Here is a 17,428-nt window from a genome sequence, read left to right as displayed (position 1 = left end):
CATTTCTCTGGATACCTGATCTCTGAGCATAAAGAGTACATATTTTTCTGTGAAACATATATATCCTTCGGGTAATGAACTACATTTTTAACTACCACAATATTTTGAACAAGATACTGCAGAGCAACATATTTCACTAGATGTAAACACGATTCTGTAGCAGAGTGACTTATGTACTGATGTCTCTTTTTGATGAGACAGGTACGCTACTACTACTAGTAATAACAATAATAATCCCATCACCTAGGCTATAAGTAAGCAACGCCTTCGGAGCCGGAGGCAACAGCATCAGCTTGTGGCCAATCAGAATTCAGCACAAAAGTCCACTGACTGTAATCCGCCCGTCTGTTGAAAATAACAACAATAATAATTTAATATTATTTTGATTACTGCTGTTTTGTACTCTTATCGCCCTTAATAATAATACTGACTATAATATCTGTATTAAAACCAGCCAAAATTACTATCATTATATCCAAACGGTCCACAGGTCACTCACTTGAAAAAATATACCTTTTAAACAGCGCAGGAAAGTTCTCGAGAGTAAAATGAACAAACAAATACTTAATGTAGTCCGAAACCCTGATAATAAATCAAGCCCAACCGAACCTCGTTTTCTAAATTTAGTCCATAGATGACGTAACTCCCTAATTACCATTTGAGCAGTGACTAACCTAAAGAGCGGTGGCGAGGGTTCAGGGTTCACGCCTTCGTTTTATCTTGTGAACCCTCCCTATTTTTATAAGTTTGTGTTTGACCTTGATAATAATAGCCCTTGCCGAAATGGGTGAATTTTCATATATGGCATACAAATGTTAATTCATGAGCTAAAAAATGAGATGATAAAATTAGTATTAGCTGCGATGTGTTGACTTTCAGCAATAATATACAGTAATTATATGTGTATATAAAATTCTTAGAGAGAGAGAGAGAGAGAGAGAGAGAGAGAGAGAGAGAGAGAGAGAGAGAGAGAGAGAGAGAGAGAGACTTCTGCCTTTCATATCAACAGTTTCATATCACATTTTCAAGTAAAAAAAATATATATTACGTCCGGCCGTATACAACTCCCTTTCTATTTCTCTTCTATCTTTGAACACCGCCCACACAGCGCTTCCATTTAATTTTAATGCCTCAGCGAAGCTTACTTAATTCTCTTTCACAATTCTCTAGTGGAAGCAGGCCTACGCCCTTAAGTCATCTGAACTGGGTTAATATTCTAGTCATCTACTTTGCTAAGGTTTTATTCTGCGTGCCTTCCCCTTCTCTCATTTTCCGGTCTCGTGTTCCATAGAAGCTTGCTTGTGGTTCATTCCACATTACTACTATTACTTCTATAATAATAATAATAATAATAATAATAATAATAATAATAATAATAATAATAATAATAAATATAATAATAATAATAAAATATTAAAATAAGCACGAGAAAGTGTCTTGAATCTGTAATTTTATGTAGGAGCAAGAAACAAACGTGAGACTACGCAAACCTTTCTTTCTACAAGGTATTCATACTTTGTTTCTTTATTTATCTGCTGTTTTCTAATGTTTTTGTATACTGGCATCCTTGGTAGATTACAATAATAATAGCAATAAATTTTATAGTGTAAAATCAATCTGTTCTCTCAGTGAGTTTCATTTATGCATATTCTGACACATTCGTTCCACTAATATCCAGTCACATACACCATCTGCTACTGAGTCATTGCCAAATATGGTTGGGCTCTTGTGTCACAACTTTTTGCCAAGTTATTGGTTACAGAATTTAAATTGGTTACGCAGAGGTAGACTTTCAAGTTTGCCAATAGCCTAGTCTGGCATTACTGTAAGTGAAAAAGCTTCTTATGGCTGGCATTACTGTGCGTGAAAACTTCTTTTTTTTTTTTTTTTTTTTTTTTGCGGATGCATTACTGTATGCAAAAACATTTCCTTGGATACCATTACTGTGCGTGAAAGCGGTTCTTATGGCTGGCATTACTATTCGGGGAAACGTTTCTTATGGCTGTCATTAATGTTCATAAAAGCGTTTCTTCTGGCTGGCATTACTATGCGTGAAACTATTTCTTGCGGCTGTCATTACTGTGCGTGAAAAGTTTCTTACGGCTGGCATCACTGTTCGCGCAACGTTTCTTACAGCTGGAGCGGAAACGTTCCCATAGATAGAATTACTGTAAGCGGAAGTGATTTTTACGACTGGCATTATTGTGCTTGGAACTGTTTCTAAGGTGTTTTCGAATATACTCCATTTATTTCATATTTTTCCCTCTCTCTTTATGGAATCATAAATCTGGAAAACTAAATACAAGATATTTTAAGTTACGAATGCAGACATTGGCAGAGACAGGCAAGATGCAGTATTGAGATAAAGTAATTCAGGTTATAAAAAACGTTGCGTAGCAGGTGGCCAAGTATTAGGTGTAACAGAAATGTCACTGCAACTCATTGCCACTCCCAGCAAAAAAGCTTCCACTGTTGATCTGTTATGATGGTGCGTAACTTGTTGGCAATATCCTCACAGTGAAATGTCTTCATTAAACCACTGGAAAGAACCGCACTTGTACATCTCTATGTCCCTTTATTATATATATATATATATATATATATATATATATATATATATATATATATATATATATATATATATATATATATACTATACTGTATATATATATATATAATTTGTGTGTGAGTGTGTGCTGGCAATATCCGCACAATGAAATGTCTTCATTAAACCACTTGAAAGAACCACGCTTGTACATCTCTATGTCCTTTATGCATATATACATACATACATACATATATACATGCATATATATATATATATATATATATATATATATATATATATATATATATATATATATATATAAAATATATATATATATATATATATATATATATATATATATATATATATATATAGGTTAATGTAAGAATGAATGTATGTATGTATGTATGTATGTATGTATGTATGGTTATCAAATATACATCATCAGGAATCTCGATTTCGATCCCCACTGGAAACAGAAGCAATTTAGGAGCGTTTACTGAAAAGTTTAGACGAATTTAGAAGGGGCTGTCTTGCTATTTCTCTGCTAGAATTACGGCGTCATGTTGCTAGCTTCATTACCATGCACACACGGACACTTGAGGGTGTATATGCCGAGGGAGTTTGGTCACTGGTCAACCAATCCAAGTGCCGCCGATTTGACGCAATGTCCCCGAATTTACAGTAGCTGATCAGAAGAGAGTTTAAGCATTTATGTACTATTTACAGCACAGGGTAACGGATATTTACTTCACATTAAATTAATCATTTCGTTATTCCCTGCATATTTCATTTTCCCTTCAGACATTGTGGTACAATGACCACATCCTGGCCGTGTTGCCACTTCTTGGGCATGGAGAGTAACCCCATTTTATGCCAAGAAAACAACTACAAGCAAACATATCCTGTCTAAAGTAACCCTTCCTAAGACATTTTCCTCTCATGAACTTAAAAGACGTGAAAGGCGCAGATCCACGGGCTCCGAATCAATCAATCTTGCCAAAACAAAGACACAGCGCATTCTTTCCTTATCTTATAATTGATCAGCGGCTTCCATGTATGCTGATCACTTGGTGTCACAGTCAAGAACTAATCTGTATTCGGCAGAATGCTTTCAAGTTACGATTGCATTTCTAAGCGCTCTTCCACAATAACAAAATTATTCTAGAGTCGTTGGACCTTTGTCTTTTTTTTCATGAAGGTTTTTGTTCTTTATTCCAGGACAAATGAGCTGTTGCACGATCTTCAGCTATAGTGAACTGAAATGTTGTAGAAGTTTTTAGCATCCCTAGAGCGTTGAAATGTCATAATGGGACAAATCGTTCTGAAATTAAGCTGTACAGCCAAGGATATTAAATGAGCTTCATCCAAATAATGATTCAAAGTGAAAGGTCGCCAAATTTTGGTTACTTTGGTGATTAATCCCTTGAAAACTGAAGCACAGCAACGAGGCCCGTAGAGTTCACGCCGTTTTGTCTTTTCCTTAATTATGTTTAATTTACCGGCGTGATTATTTGTCCATTGTAATAATAATCATTTGTTATGTGAAAGTAAAGTCAGATTACCCTTAATAGCTCCATAGTACACATTCGCTCTGCCTTACAGGAAAATGAACATTCACATTTTATTCGTAACGTTAGCTATCTAAGTGTTCTTGTCGTATTTATGTATATATGTATTAAAAAATATTTTAAAAATCATTCCAGTCTATCAAGGGCTAAAAGAACATTCAATTCTGTGCCCTTGGAACTAAGCTCGTTAGCAATCTACACAAACCATCAAAGAAAAAAAGTGACGCATGAGGGTAATAACTAAGAAGTTACTTAACATGCAAGACCTTCACACAAAGATACGTCCCCGAACAATCTAAAGGTATCAAAAGAGACTGAAAGTATTCAGAGAACATAAGTCGCACACGTACGGTTAAAGGTGGATGAGACTAACAACTATTCGGAAAGAATGTTTGGGGGAATATTTTGCTGCGACAGTATATTCGTCCAGTAAAGCAATTCGACATGGTTGCCGAGAGAAAGGCTGATGTTTCTTACAATGGAATCCGAAAACGAGAGAGCATCCCCGCTTGGTTTGACTTGAACACCAAGACAGAGGCAGGCAAGTTTTGCTGACGCTCTTCTCAGGCAATGACAGACCTTCCGCTTAAAAATTCCCGGAGCAGCTATTGCGGTCGACGTGGTTGAAATTTATTTGCTGGCCGCTTATGTCGTCCATCAATTCCGTTGATGAGTTTAAGGTTTCGTGTCAAAAATCCTTGCCAGGGCAGTGTTTGAAATTCCATACATACATACACACACACACACACACACACACACACACACATATATATATATATATATATATATATATATATATATATATATATATATATATATGTGTGTGTGTGTGTGTGTGTGTGTGCTTGTGTTGGTGCTACAAACAAACTGATGTAAGTGCATATACTTTAGACATTGATTAGCTTGTAAGGACTGGGTTATGAGCGACATACTGGCTGGGTGTTAACTGGTTTATTGGTTGTTCCTTACTGAGATAAATGTACAGAATCTTGAAGATGTTATTGCGTGTGCCGACATAAAGGTTCAGATATCTGTGTTTGTCGGCAGACAAACAGATGGCGATATCAAGAGACATGATTAACATACGGTGATGAAACATTCCAGAAATTCTACATATGGCCAATTGCATGAGATTCAAGACAGATTAATGGATACAATGCAATAGCATAATAAATGTGAAATGGAGAGACCTATGGCGTCTTCACAAACAGAAACATACACACAGTTTGATACAGAAGATCGTTGGAACATTATGAGTACATGATTAGAATGCTTGCATGGCAATGCAAGTAGTGGTGATTGTACATACATTAAGACAACAATGCTTAAGGAGAAACAGACGGAAATATTGTATGGTTGAAATCGCGTTCCCTGTAGAGAAAGAAGACGATGCTCCTGTTTTGTCCTGTCGACTCCGATGATGACGATCGACGAACACACGAACACACACGTGTTTGGAAGAGACAGCGTCGGGGCTCAAGTACTCTCCCCCAAGACGTGTGTAACGTCTGATTGTTTGGAAGAGACGGCGTCGGGCTCTTACAATGTTCCCCCCACAAGCGAGGCATCGATGCGGAAATTGTCTTGGCGACAATTGTAGTTGGCTCGAAGGGCTTGGGCTAGGGGCGGGTAGGGAGGCTGAAGGGCGGCACCGACCAGCAGGAGCTCGAGGAGGACGGGAGCTGGTTGAAGGGTGACGTCGGATGATCCTTCGGTGGCCGGCTCGAGGGCTGAAGGATGACGGCGGCTGATCCTGGTAGCCAGCTCGAGAGGGGCGGCAGCAGGCTGAAGGATGACGTGGCTGGTCCTTCGTTGGTCAGCTCGTCCAGTACGAGTGCGGGGCGGCTTCAGGTTTCCTGGAGGAGGTATCCAGGGCTCCGGTGGTGGAGTGGGTCATCTCGGAGGGTCGGACTAATATGAGAACTCAGGAACGGCGGGAAACAGCGAGGCGGCGAAGGGTCAATCGGCGCGTGGGTCGTCATCTTGGGTCGGCCGGGTCCTTCGAGTCACTCCGGGGTCACCAGTGTAAGGACTGCTATGAGCGACATACGTGGGTGTTAACTGGTTTATTGGTTGTTCCTACTGAGATAAATGTACAGAATCTTGAAGATGTTATTGACGTGTGCGAGCGGTAATGTAGCGTCTACACACAGACAGGTAAAACGGACATAAAGGTTCAGACATCTGTGTTTGTCGGCAGACAAACAGATGGCGATATCAAGAGACATGATTAACATACGGTGATGAAACATACATCAGTGGAAGGGTGTGAAATTCTACATATGGCCAATTGCATGAGATTCAAGACAGATTAATGGATACAATGCAATAGCATAATAAATGTGAAATGGAGAGACCTATGGCGTCTTCACAAACAGAAACATACACACAGTTTGATACAGAAGATTCGTTGGAACATTATGAGTACATGATTAGAATGCTTGCATGGCAATGCAAGTAGTGGTGATTGTACACATTAAGACAACAATGCTTAAGGAGAAACAGACGGAAATATGGTTGAAATCGCGTCCTGTAGAGAAAGAAGACGAGATGCTCCTGTTTTGTCCTGTCGACTCCGATGATGACGATCGACGAACACACGAACACACACGTGTTTGGAAGAGACATCGGGGCTAGCTTATTAGCAGCATAGGCCTACATGACTTTAATATTCATTTTAGGTATATTTGTGTAAGTAACGATAAATTACACACACACATATATGTATATGTATATGTATATATATATATATATATATATATATATATATATATATATATATATATATATATATATATAGAGAGAGAGAGAGAGAGAGAGAGAGAGAGAGAGAGAGAGAGAGATAGACAGATGTAAACATGCGTATGTGTGTGCTTGTGTGTGATTTATCTTTACTTACACAAATATATCTAAAATAAATATTTACGCCTTATATGCTGCTAATAAGCTAATCAATGTCTAAATATGCACTTACATCAGTTTGTATGTCGCACCAACACACAAGCACACACACATATACATACATATATATATTATAAATGTATATATATATACTGTATAAAATACATATATATACATATATATATACTGTATATATATATATATATATATATATATATATATATATATATATATATATATATATATATATATTATATATATATACACATATATGGATATTTCAAATACTGCCCTGGCAATGATTTTTGACACGAAACCTTAAACTCATCAACGGAATTAACGGACGACCGAAGCGGCCAGCAAATAAATACTTAACCACGTCGACCGCTTAATAGCTGCTCTCCGGGAATTTTTAAGCGGAAGGTCTGTCATTGCCTGAGAAGGACGTCAGCAAAACTTCCCTGCCTCTCTGTCTTGGTGTTCAAGTCAAACCAAGCGGGGATGCCCTCTCGTTTTCGGATCCCATTGTAAGAAACATATATAGCCTATACATATATATATATATATATACAATATATATATATATATATATATATATATATATATATATAATATATATATATATATATATATATATATATATATATATATATATATATGTGTGTGTGTGTGTGTTTTCCTTTCGAGAAGGTCGTTCCAGAATGCATTATAGCCATTTGGTTTTCAATTCGTTTTTTTGCAATAATGCTGCTAGCTCCATTCCTATCTTCACTCTAGATGCGACCCACCAAGGCCGACTTGCTATCAGGTACTAAATCACTGCTTAAGTCAAGGAAAAACAGTGAATTTTTATCGAAACGTGCCCATTCGTTCATCCTGGCCCAGGATTTGGACCTGGGTCTCCTCGCTGGTGGGACGAATTTGCCACCAGTACTAGCGAAACGTACGAGGAACTCGGGACTAAATCTGTCATGGTATCACGTACAGTACCAAAACAAAGCACAAACTACATTCGAGCAATAGGAGGAAATACAAGCGATAAGATAAAAGACTCGCAGCGTCTCAAAGAGAATGCCCGCGGGTGAGTTTAAACATTCGGAATTTCCTCTGCATTGTTGCATGTAACTGAATGTTTATCGCTGAATGTTTGTCTTGCGATTTCGTAAGCATTCCTTCCGCTGCTCACGGCTAACGTTCATACTGGGATCTGTGAGGCAGGTAAACGAAGGTCACCGAAACCCAAAGAAAACTAGGTGCAGAAAACCTAAAACAAAGATTACTCTAACTTGCTTCTTTACAATCAAAGTCTCCATTTGAACTTGTGATTATTGAACAAATTAGAATTCTCAAAATTCACTCTCTCAAAAGTCCAGATATGACCGAAAATAATAAATGAATAACATTCAGTGTGTAAATTTCCAGCCTTGCCAAGATTTTTAATGAATAATTGGATCTTTCCTAGATAGTGACCCCCAAGGGTTTTCGGGGGTCGTTATCTAGGACTAATATTTCTTGGGGGTCATTATCTTTAACGCCAAATCAAAATTTACAGTCTTTTATTTGGGAAAATGTTTAAAACGAAGAAGAAGAAATCTTACAGTCTTTTATTTATGTTTTTACGGTAATCTCCAACGGGCGTGTACTAAACACGCCGCAAAGGTGGATACATACCGGGTTAAAACCCTTGGAGGTCAATATCTAGGAAAGGTCCTAACAATTAATAAGAATTTAGATTAAAAGTGGGAGAAGGACCTTGTTTGTAAGGACGGTCACTTCAAAAAATTCAGCCGAGAGAGAAAAAAAAATTCAGCAAAAAAAAAAAAACGCATTTCATAAGCTACTGTTTACTCTCGGTTTTCGAACCTGGCTCAACTGTCCCCAAACATAATCTGCCTAGAGAAAGAATAGAACTAGTCACAGCTGGTACAGAGTGTGAGGACGATCTGGAAGACGTCAGGTAAGAAAACAAATAATGAGAAATGAACTTCACACACACACACACACACACATATATATATATATATATATATATATATATATATATATATATATATAAAGTTCATGTCTCATTATAAAGTGTATGAATATCATTATTATGTATATATATATATATATATATATATATATATATATATATATATATATACATACATCTATATATGTATAATATATATTCAACAGGCGGAGGTTTCTCGAAACCCAGCAATACAATGAAGGCAGGGGAAGCACACCAACGGGTCAAGAAAGTCATATTTATTCAGTTGCAACGTTTCGATGCCTGCTGGTTGGCTTCGAAACGTTGTAACTGAATAAATATGACTTTCTTGACCTGTTGGTGTGCTTCCCTGCCTTCACTATATATATATATATATATATATATATATATATATATATATATATATATATATATATATATATATATATATATATATACATGAGATGACTGCACCACTGCAATTAGCATTTTGGGATAAGGCTAGTACCCCAGAGCCCTTCACCCCTGCGACCAACCAACTACAGTCGACTAATCAACAGGTACGTCATTAACTGGTTAGGTCAACAAACCTGGATCCTTTTGGTAGAGAGAAGGACATGCTACCACTACGTCTATTTTTCTGTCATCTATTATCTTACATGAATTTTATCACTTTGGCCAAATTAAGATGACGTGTGTGCTTCTGAGAGAGAGAGAGAGAGAGAGAGAGAGAGAGAGAGAGAGAGAGAGAGAGAGAGAGAGAGAGAGAGAGTTCCATTCACACATCCTAGATCTAGAGCAACGTCTTAACTCATACGAATTCATTACCTCAACTTTATCAGAGCCACTTTTAGTTTTGTTTATCCCGCTACTGTTCCTACTGATTGCATTTCTATTAACTATTCTATCCTTCTCTCTTGCTTCATATTCACCCCTTACCCCCATCTCTCTCTCTCTCTCTTCACTTTTTTTACAATGACTCCACGTGGAATGTCTATTTAAATGAATCTCTCTCTTCACTTTTTTCTGACTCACGTGTAATTTTTTTAAATGACTCTCTCTCTCTCTGTCTATTTAAATTAATCTCTCTCTCTCTCTCTCCTCTAATCTCGAGACTGGTTTTACCCTTCATCGACATAATCGTATCTCTTATGGAACTAAGCGCAGATTCCAGCTATAAACACGGTAAGCAGACACGGTGGAGACAAGACACACCAACAGCAGCAAATCACAGTAATGCGGAAACATTCCAGAGTATAATTGTCAACCAGAGAACCATCAAAAGCAACTAAAGGACAGCAAAGACGAACATAAACAACAGTAACCCCAATTAAGAAAAAAACGAAAAAATTCGACTAGATCCTCAGGGTGGTCTTTTACCAACCAACCGACCAAGAAGAGAATGGATGATGATCGTCCACAACCTCTCTCCCTCTTTCTCTCTCTCTACGACGATTACCATACATGGCTGTCACCAGACCTGTTTACTCTCCTCTCTCTCTTTCGGTCATTCAAGTTTTCTTTAAGAGTTGCTAGAACGGTTCTTTTTGGTTAGTGAGTTATGTACGAATTTATATATCCCCTTGGCAATGTTGAAGGCGCAAGGTGTGACCGCATACATAAATTCAAAACGCGCACATGCGTGTACACAAACACATGTATATATAATTATATAAATATATGCATATATGTGTGTATGTGTGCGTTGCATGTGATCACGCACGCGTGTAAGTGCGAATATAAGTATACAATAGTTGTAAACGGAAAGCAAAAATACCTTTTATATACAATATGTACGATTATATACACCTAAAAGCGTATAGGCAATGCTTAAATTTCTGGCATGGACTACTACTATTACTACTACTACTACTACTACTACTAATAATAATAATAATAATAATAATAATAATAATAATAATAATATAATAAATCCGTTTGAATAGGACGATGATGACCTCATTCCTTTTAACCTTATACCCGAAACGGGCTCTTTCTCTTCCCCATCTTGTGTCTCCCCAAGTCTTCCCCAGCTCTGCCTCAAGGATCCCCATGAATGGGCGGCCATCTTTCGTCCGTGCCTTTTTAGAATCCCATCTCGTAGGTAAGACCAACCACGCCCCATTGCGCCCACGCTTATTCACGCCCACGGAATTCTGCGGCCTAAGAACGCAATAAGAAGTCAAATCGATATACTAGGACAAGGAACAAGCATATGTGTTTATACGTTCTTTTACTTTTCCACTTTTTATCCGTAATTCTGTTTGCATAAAAAATGGTTATGCTGTGGATAACCCTGTGGGTGCATTCTAAATAACAACTGTGTCAGAAAAGTTTTCATATTTTCAAAAGTAACTTCGAAAATCTGTGTATATATTTCTAATGAGAACTTACACATCATGAAAAAAAATTAAGCTACGTGTAAATCATCTCAAAGTACATTTGTATTAAAAAATCTCTGCCTTGCAAAATTAAAGGGACTTTGAGAATATGGTTATACTGAGCACAGATCCTCCTCCGCCCCAGCATCAATTTCTATGCATCAGAAAAACGACTTTAGCATCGCAAAGTTGTTAAATGGGAAACAAATTCGTTTTCACTTAAGATTCTGCGGTATAACTGTATGAGCGATTGCATTTTTTTTTTAATTGTTCAGTTAACACAAACCCTAATAGAAAATGTGATGAACAAAATCTGTACACACGTGTGCATACACAAACATATGTGTGTGTGTGTGTAAAATCTGATTACTTCCTAATACAAGGAAGTAATTACTGCAAGCCATTTCTTAACATAACAAAGAGATAGATAGACAGATAGACAGATAGATAGATAGATAGATAGATAGATAGATAGATAGATAGATAGATAGATAGATAGATAGATAGATAGACAGACAGATATGGAGATAGACTAACCAAGCATGCGCTAAGAATACAACGAAAACCAATCAAGCAAACAGAATAAGAAATCTGATAGAGACAAAATATCTGAGGATCAGCTATGAGGGCAGAGAAACCTCATGGAATTACAGACAACATATGCAAGGAGGATGTAACAGACGATTAACTATGCAAACACGCAGCGAGAATATAGAGATTTAACATAAAAGCGGAAGGATAATTGCTCATTCAAACGCGGATTGCAAAGAGCGAGTATGTGAATAAATAGCCAGCCAGCAGAAATAGGAAAGAAAAAATTACACATTGGCACACCTTAAGAGAACTATTTTACCTAAAACTCAGTGCTTTGGCAAATCAAAGAGAGAGAGAGAGAGAGAGAGAGAGAGAGAGAGAGAGAGAGAGAGAGAGAGCACTGACTTCCAATGCAAGTCTTCTTGACCTTGTGGTTGTGTCCCTTGAAACCAAGTGAGCTATGTTATTCTCAGCTTGTGCTGACCTCTGCGCACGCGGGTCACGAGGATGGCGAAACCCCCGGTTCGTTGGGGATGTCTGCCTAAAGGCCCCAAACGCGGTATACGTGCAACATCATCTGAAGCATCGAGTGCTCAGATTTTTTTTTTTTTTTTTTAAGGCGCGGTTGAAACACTTTGGAAGACATTTGAGCAAACCTATGGAGGTTTTCGGGTAATATGTTATTCATTGCGCCCAACGTGACAGAAATTTAGACCTATAGCTTGGCCACATGGAGAAAACTAATGATAGGATGTCTTTTGTTGTTTTTACTTTGGGGCCATGTTACATAACACGACATATCCCCTTCGGAAAATAATACTATAGTGTTATTATTAGGCCAATTCATACTGCATACAACAGAGAACTGGCGGGTTTCATAGTACTGTACAAATCGTTCGTTATGCAGTGGTGGATATCGTGTTAAAACAACAAAGATTACATTTGACAGATGGATGGAAATGACATTCCATACATTCCAAGAGATCATGGGCATGGGATCACCACCCTCAACCCAACAACTAATGCTCAGAAACTTGTAACAGACCGTAAGAGACTAATGTCAGTAACAACAAATCATACCGAAACCGGAGAAGGCGAGCGCGTGAGTACCGAGATAAACAAAAGGGCGTGCTGGAAAGGATGGTCAATCTGGCAACAGTTGCCGTTTATCACACTTTTCCAGGAATTATGATTCAGTGAGAGTTGCTCGCGGCGCCAGGAAGAAAGGGCAGCCACGAGAGGTGCGCTGGGATGCGGGAAGTCTGAGCGCTCTCGGGTACTTGGAATCGCATCCGGTGATTTCAGAGGGTTCAGACAGGTTCATCTTTTGTTCAGAATCTTCCTCCCTGCAGCCGTCATTGGCAAAGGGGGAGTGTTCATGGTCCAAAGGGGGCAAACGTTCCCGTGCTCAAGAGAGGCTGTCCTATTCCTTGAAGGAGACATGCGCCGAAACTATTATGCACACCTGTCCGTGTTAATTTTCTCTTTTGTTTGTCATTCTTTCGCCCTGTTTTCCCCTTTTCCACATAAGGGTACTGCATTCTGTGCAGAAGTGCTTTGCTTTATGTGAATGTTTCTGAATTACAATTATACAAATCACGACTAACCACACACTTACGAATAGAGATAAAATTTCGCTTTCATCAGTATATGGATATAATATTATATACTTAGTAATCAAACCGATAAGGCTGACCTATTGCAAAAAAAAGCCAGTCTTTCCTGTTTCTACCTTGTGTTAATCAATTTTTAACTTACTGATCAATGAGGTATTTTTTATTCATTAATGCAAAGACATCACATTTCACAACATATGTAACAACAGGCAAATTCATTATCCATGCATTTATGCAAGGAAATATCACTATAATTATGTGTACAAGTATTTCATAGATGGATAGTTGTGTAAATAAATACCCAAGTTTTACAATGTATGTATACAGCATATCCACACCTTACATGTTCTCATGCACGTGCGTCATAGTGCATATGCACTTGCAAATCATATGCAAAATAACGTACGCATATGTAGTCACGTATACGTACTCGTGTTATGCGTATTTATAGATTTGTGCGTCGTTAATCACATATTCATAGTATAATTGAACTCTTATTTTCATGCGCTGCCATGTACAATACACGTATCACAAGACAGAGAGACACATTCCGGCCAGCCATCAGAAGTTCCTTCATTCCGGTCCTTTCACTCCAGACGAAAATTCCCGACCCCATCGTAAATGACAAATCTGAGTCACAATCAAGTCTGAGTAACAGTATCCACTGCAAGAGGAGTGGGTAAGTCGGGATTCATGCGTGGGGTGTAGGGGAGGGGTGCCGTGGGTCGGTAGGTGAAGATTACACCTATGAATTGATCAAGTTACGTCTGTATTGCCTAGTTCGGCTGAAGACTGGTTAATAAGCAGTGATTAATACTCTTGAAAGCACAATGAAATTCTCTTTACTGGCCGCGCTGTGAGGTTTTTCGTTAAGGATCTCAAGAACAATGAAAATAATTATGATAAAGATAATAATGCAATATACATAGATATACGAGGAATATGCGCACATGCATACATAAATACATACATACAAAAACATACACACAAATATAAGTGTGTATATATATATATATATATGATATATATATATATATATATATATATATATATATATATATATATATATATATATATATATATATATATATATATTATATATATATATATATATATATATATATATAGAGAGAGAGAGAGAGAGAGAGAGAGAGAGAGAGAGAGAGAGAGAGAGAGAGAGAGCTGTCTCATTAAGTAACTGTAATACATTTCCAAAACCCTGAATCACTCCTTAGAGGTAGATGTTTTAAGATGTAGTTCATCCTAACCTGTACACTAACCCACCATTCGTAATGCGACTTTCAGCAGAGTTTTATAATACAGTTACAAGGTACATTTATGATAAAAAAGTCAAACACATAAAAAAATGAATAAATTAATAAACAAATAATGCGAAAAATTTAACTATCCATAGCACGTACTCGTATCCTTCAGCAATGACTCGTCCACAAACACCGCCGACGTAAATTGGAGTTTAAGGACGTGGGTTAAAAGAACACTTTGGGTTCAACTAAGGAAGCATATACATTATCAACAGCAACGCTGTTAAGATGACGCTCAGCAGGTTAATGAGAGAAAGAGGGAGAGTGTGAGAGAGAGCCAGAGGGAGAATGATTCGACCTTGCCACAAGCATCACCGGCGTGCCACAGGGGAGAATTTTTACTTCAACGTCAATTATTGCTGATCTTCAAGAACTGTCGAAAACAATCATGCATCCCAGATGTGGCTGAGATTGAAGGGCGTAAACTGATAAAGAGGTAAACTAGTGTAGGTGTGGAGCATGGGCGCGCTGTACGATTTCGGAATGCAACGTGGGCGTGAACGTAGCACCAGTTACGCTCACATACTTGACAACAAACGTATGGTAGAAGGATAATTTCTTCTATTCACGGAATCAACTACATTGTGATTATAGCTTCAGTCTCAAAGGCCTCTCATAAAGGAAAAACTCCAGCATAATTAACCAACTAATGACAGCTGTAATTATGACCGTAATGGCCCCTTTTCCTCATACCAGAGAACGATTGCTGGAAATCCTACAGAAGAGAAGAGAAAAAGCTCTCGTAGATATTTCGTTCACTTTCACTGGGAGGGCCAAACCACATAATAACACAAGAAGAGAAACGGCAGCTTCGCTTTTAAACACATGAGACTCAACCCCAAACATTAACTTCTGCCCCTCCCACCTATAGGCCTTCCCCCTCCCCCTCTCTCCAGGTGTCTTCTTCTTCTTCCTCTTCTGTGCAAACTCCTGTCTCCCGTGGCTAATGACAGCAGCGCAGAGCTGCCTCACCGGCCGCAGAACACGTGCTTATCCACAAACGAACTCCAGAACACCCGAATCCTTCGTTCCTTACCGTCTCGTTGTAGATCTCCATGGCTATCTTCGCTCTCGAACTGCTGCTCATCCTGGAGGAGCTCTTCTTAGTCACTGCTGCGTCCGGGCCAGTCATTGTGCGAGTCAAGACTGCCGACGTCTGCCAGGTTGGGTAGCGGAGACTTGTGTGTATGTGTGTGTGTCTGTGCTGCTGGATCAGGAGGGGAGGGGTAAAAGGGAGAGGTAAGGAGATGGAGGGAACTATCGCCGAGGGAATACTGACTGGGAGGAGGGGCCGTGTGTGTGTGTCTGTTCTTGGGGTTTGGGGGCATCGAGGTAAGGAGCGTTTAAAGGGAGAAGGAGAGGGTAGGATCATTCGTCGAAGGAGGAGGAACCCGCAGGGCATACCCAGGACCTCTTGCGATTTCCAGAGACCTGTAAAAGTATCCACGCCCTCCTGACGATGCCACAGAGTCACTGCAAAAGCATAAGTCAATTTGGGAAGGGGAGCTGGAGGAAACTTGCAGATTATAGGAGGCATTACTTCTGTCCTTTACTTCCGGTATTGTCACCGAAATTAATTGAATCAATTTTTAGTTTCTTTCTTTCCTGTTTTAATTGGTTTTTTACAAGCAGAGATGTTATTATATGTCACATTAAATCTATCGCGACAGAATTCTTTTTCAATGGAGTAATTATTCAAAATATTTTGTAGTCCGCCACTAGATATGAGCTGGAGATTTCAACAGGGCGGAAAGTATTGCAGATTTGTCTTCAAGGATAACTTTGAAAATATCTCACTGTTTCAGTTCTAATGGTAACAATATAATACTATGTTTACGGTACTGTTTAATTACTGTCACAAATGCGGCAAATACCTATTATTTTAAAGAAATAAAAACCAATAACTGAAAACGGGGAAAAGCTTACTCTAAGTTCTGAGCGTTGTCAGCACATAAGATTGAATGTTGCTATACCATATCTCCTTTAGTTTTCTTAATTTGTACACTAAAATACTAATTAGAGTTCATTACAAGAATTTTCCTAATTTCGGGTATCTGCTCATATCTTGAAATAAATAAATTTCTAGTAATCTACGTCTGTTTTCTGCCCGTTGTTCAACAACCTTCCAGACATTTTCTCTTCCACTTAGTATTATCAGGTAGCGATTCCAGCAATTCATTTTTTCTTATGGAAAGTACCTTTTGAAATTAGTAGCCGTTAACTAAGCTAGTCAAAGTTACCAAGGCCAATCAGTGGGTTTAATCTTTTGTGGTGCATTTGCCTTGGGTACTGAAACCGTAAGTTGAAAGTGCTGCAATGCAAATCGGCCGTCTCGCTCATGTATGAGATCAGGTCGCTCCGCAGGTTTTTTTTTTTTTTTTTTTTTTTTTTTTACGCTGTCTGCCACACTGTCAGTTTTCCTGTTATTTCATTCAACCGACGAGTTGCTCTTGGGTTCTCGTGCCTCTTGCCACATGCAAATGCCGTCACTGTCATTCGTAAAATATTCGCGCTTTAACGTAGGTCACTGCCATTTACATAATATTAATGACAATGACTTTGACTACTCGTTACTGTCAT

The 17,428-nt window shown here is 38.3% G+C and overlaps 1 protein-coding gene across 1 annotated transcript in view; it reads right to left on the bottom strand.

The window, feature by feature from the left end:
• Lmpt (Limpet) overlaps window positions 1-16,030 on the bottom strand; it is a 586,877-nt gene extending 570,847 nt beyond the window's left edge. The window contains exon 1 of the mRNA XM_067122164.1: window positions 15,885-16,030. Within this exon, the coding sequence (XP_066978265.1) occupies window positions 15,885-15,980 (96 nt within the window). The 5' untranslated portion in view covers window positions 15,981-16,030. The remainder of the gene's footprint in view (window positions 1-15,884) is intronic.
• Window positions 16,031-17,428: the final 1,398 nt, after the last annotated feature.

The sequence above is a fragment of the Macrobrachium rosenbergii genome, chromosome 20, assembly GCF_040412425.1.
Source record: "Macrobrachium rosenbergii isolate ZJJX-2024 chromosome 20, ASM4041242v1, whole genome shotgun sequence".
NCBI lineage: Eukaryota > Metazoa > Arthropoda > Malacostraca > Decapoda > Palaemonidae > Macrobrachium > Macrobrachium rosenbergii.
Note: the sequence above shows the minus strand (reverse complement) of the source record. Positions and strands in the feature narration are given on the sequence as shown.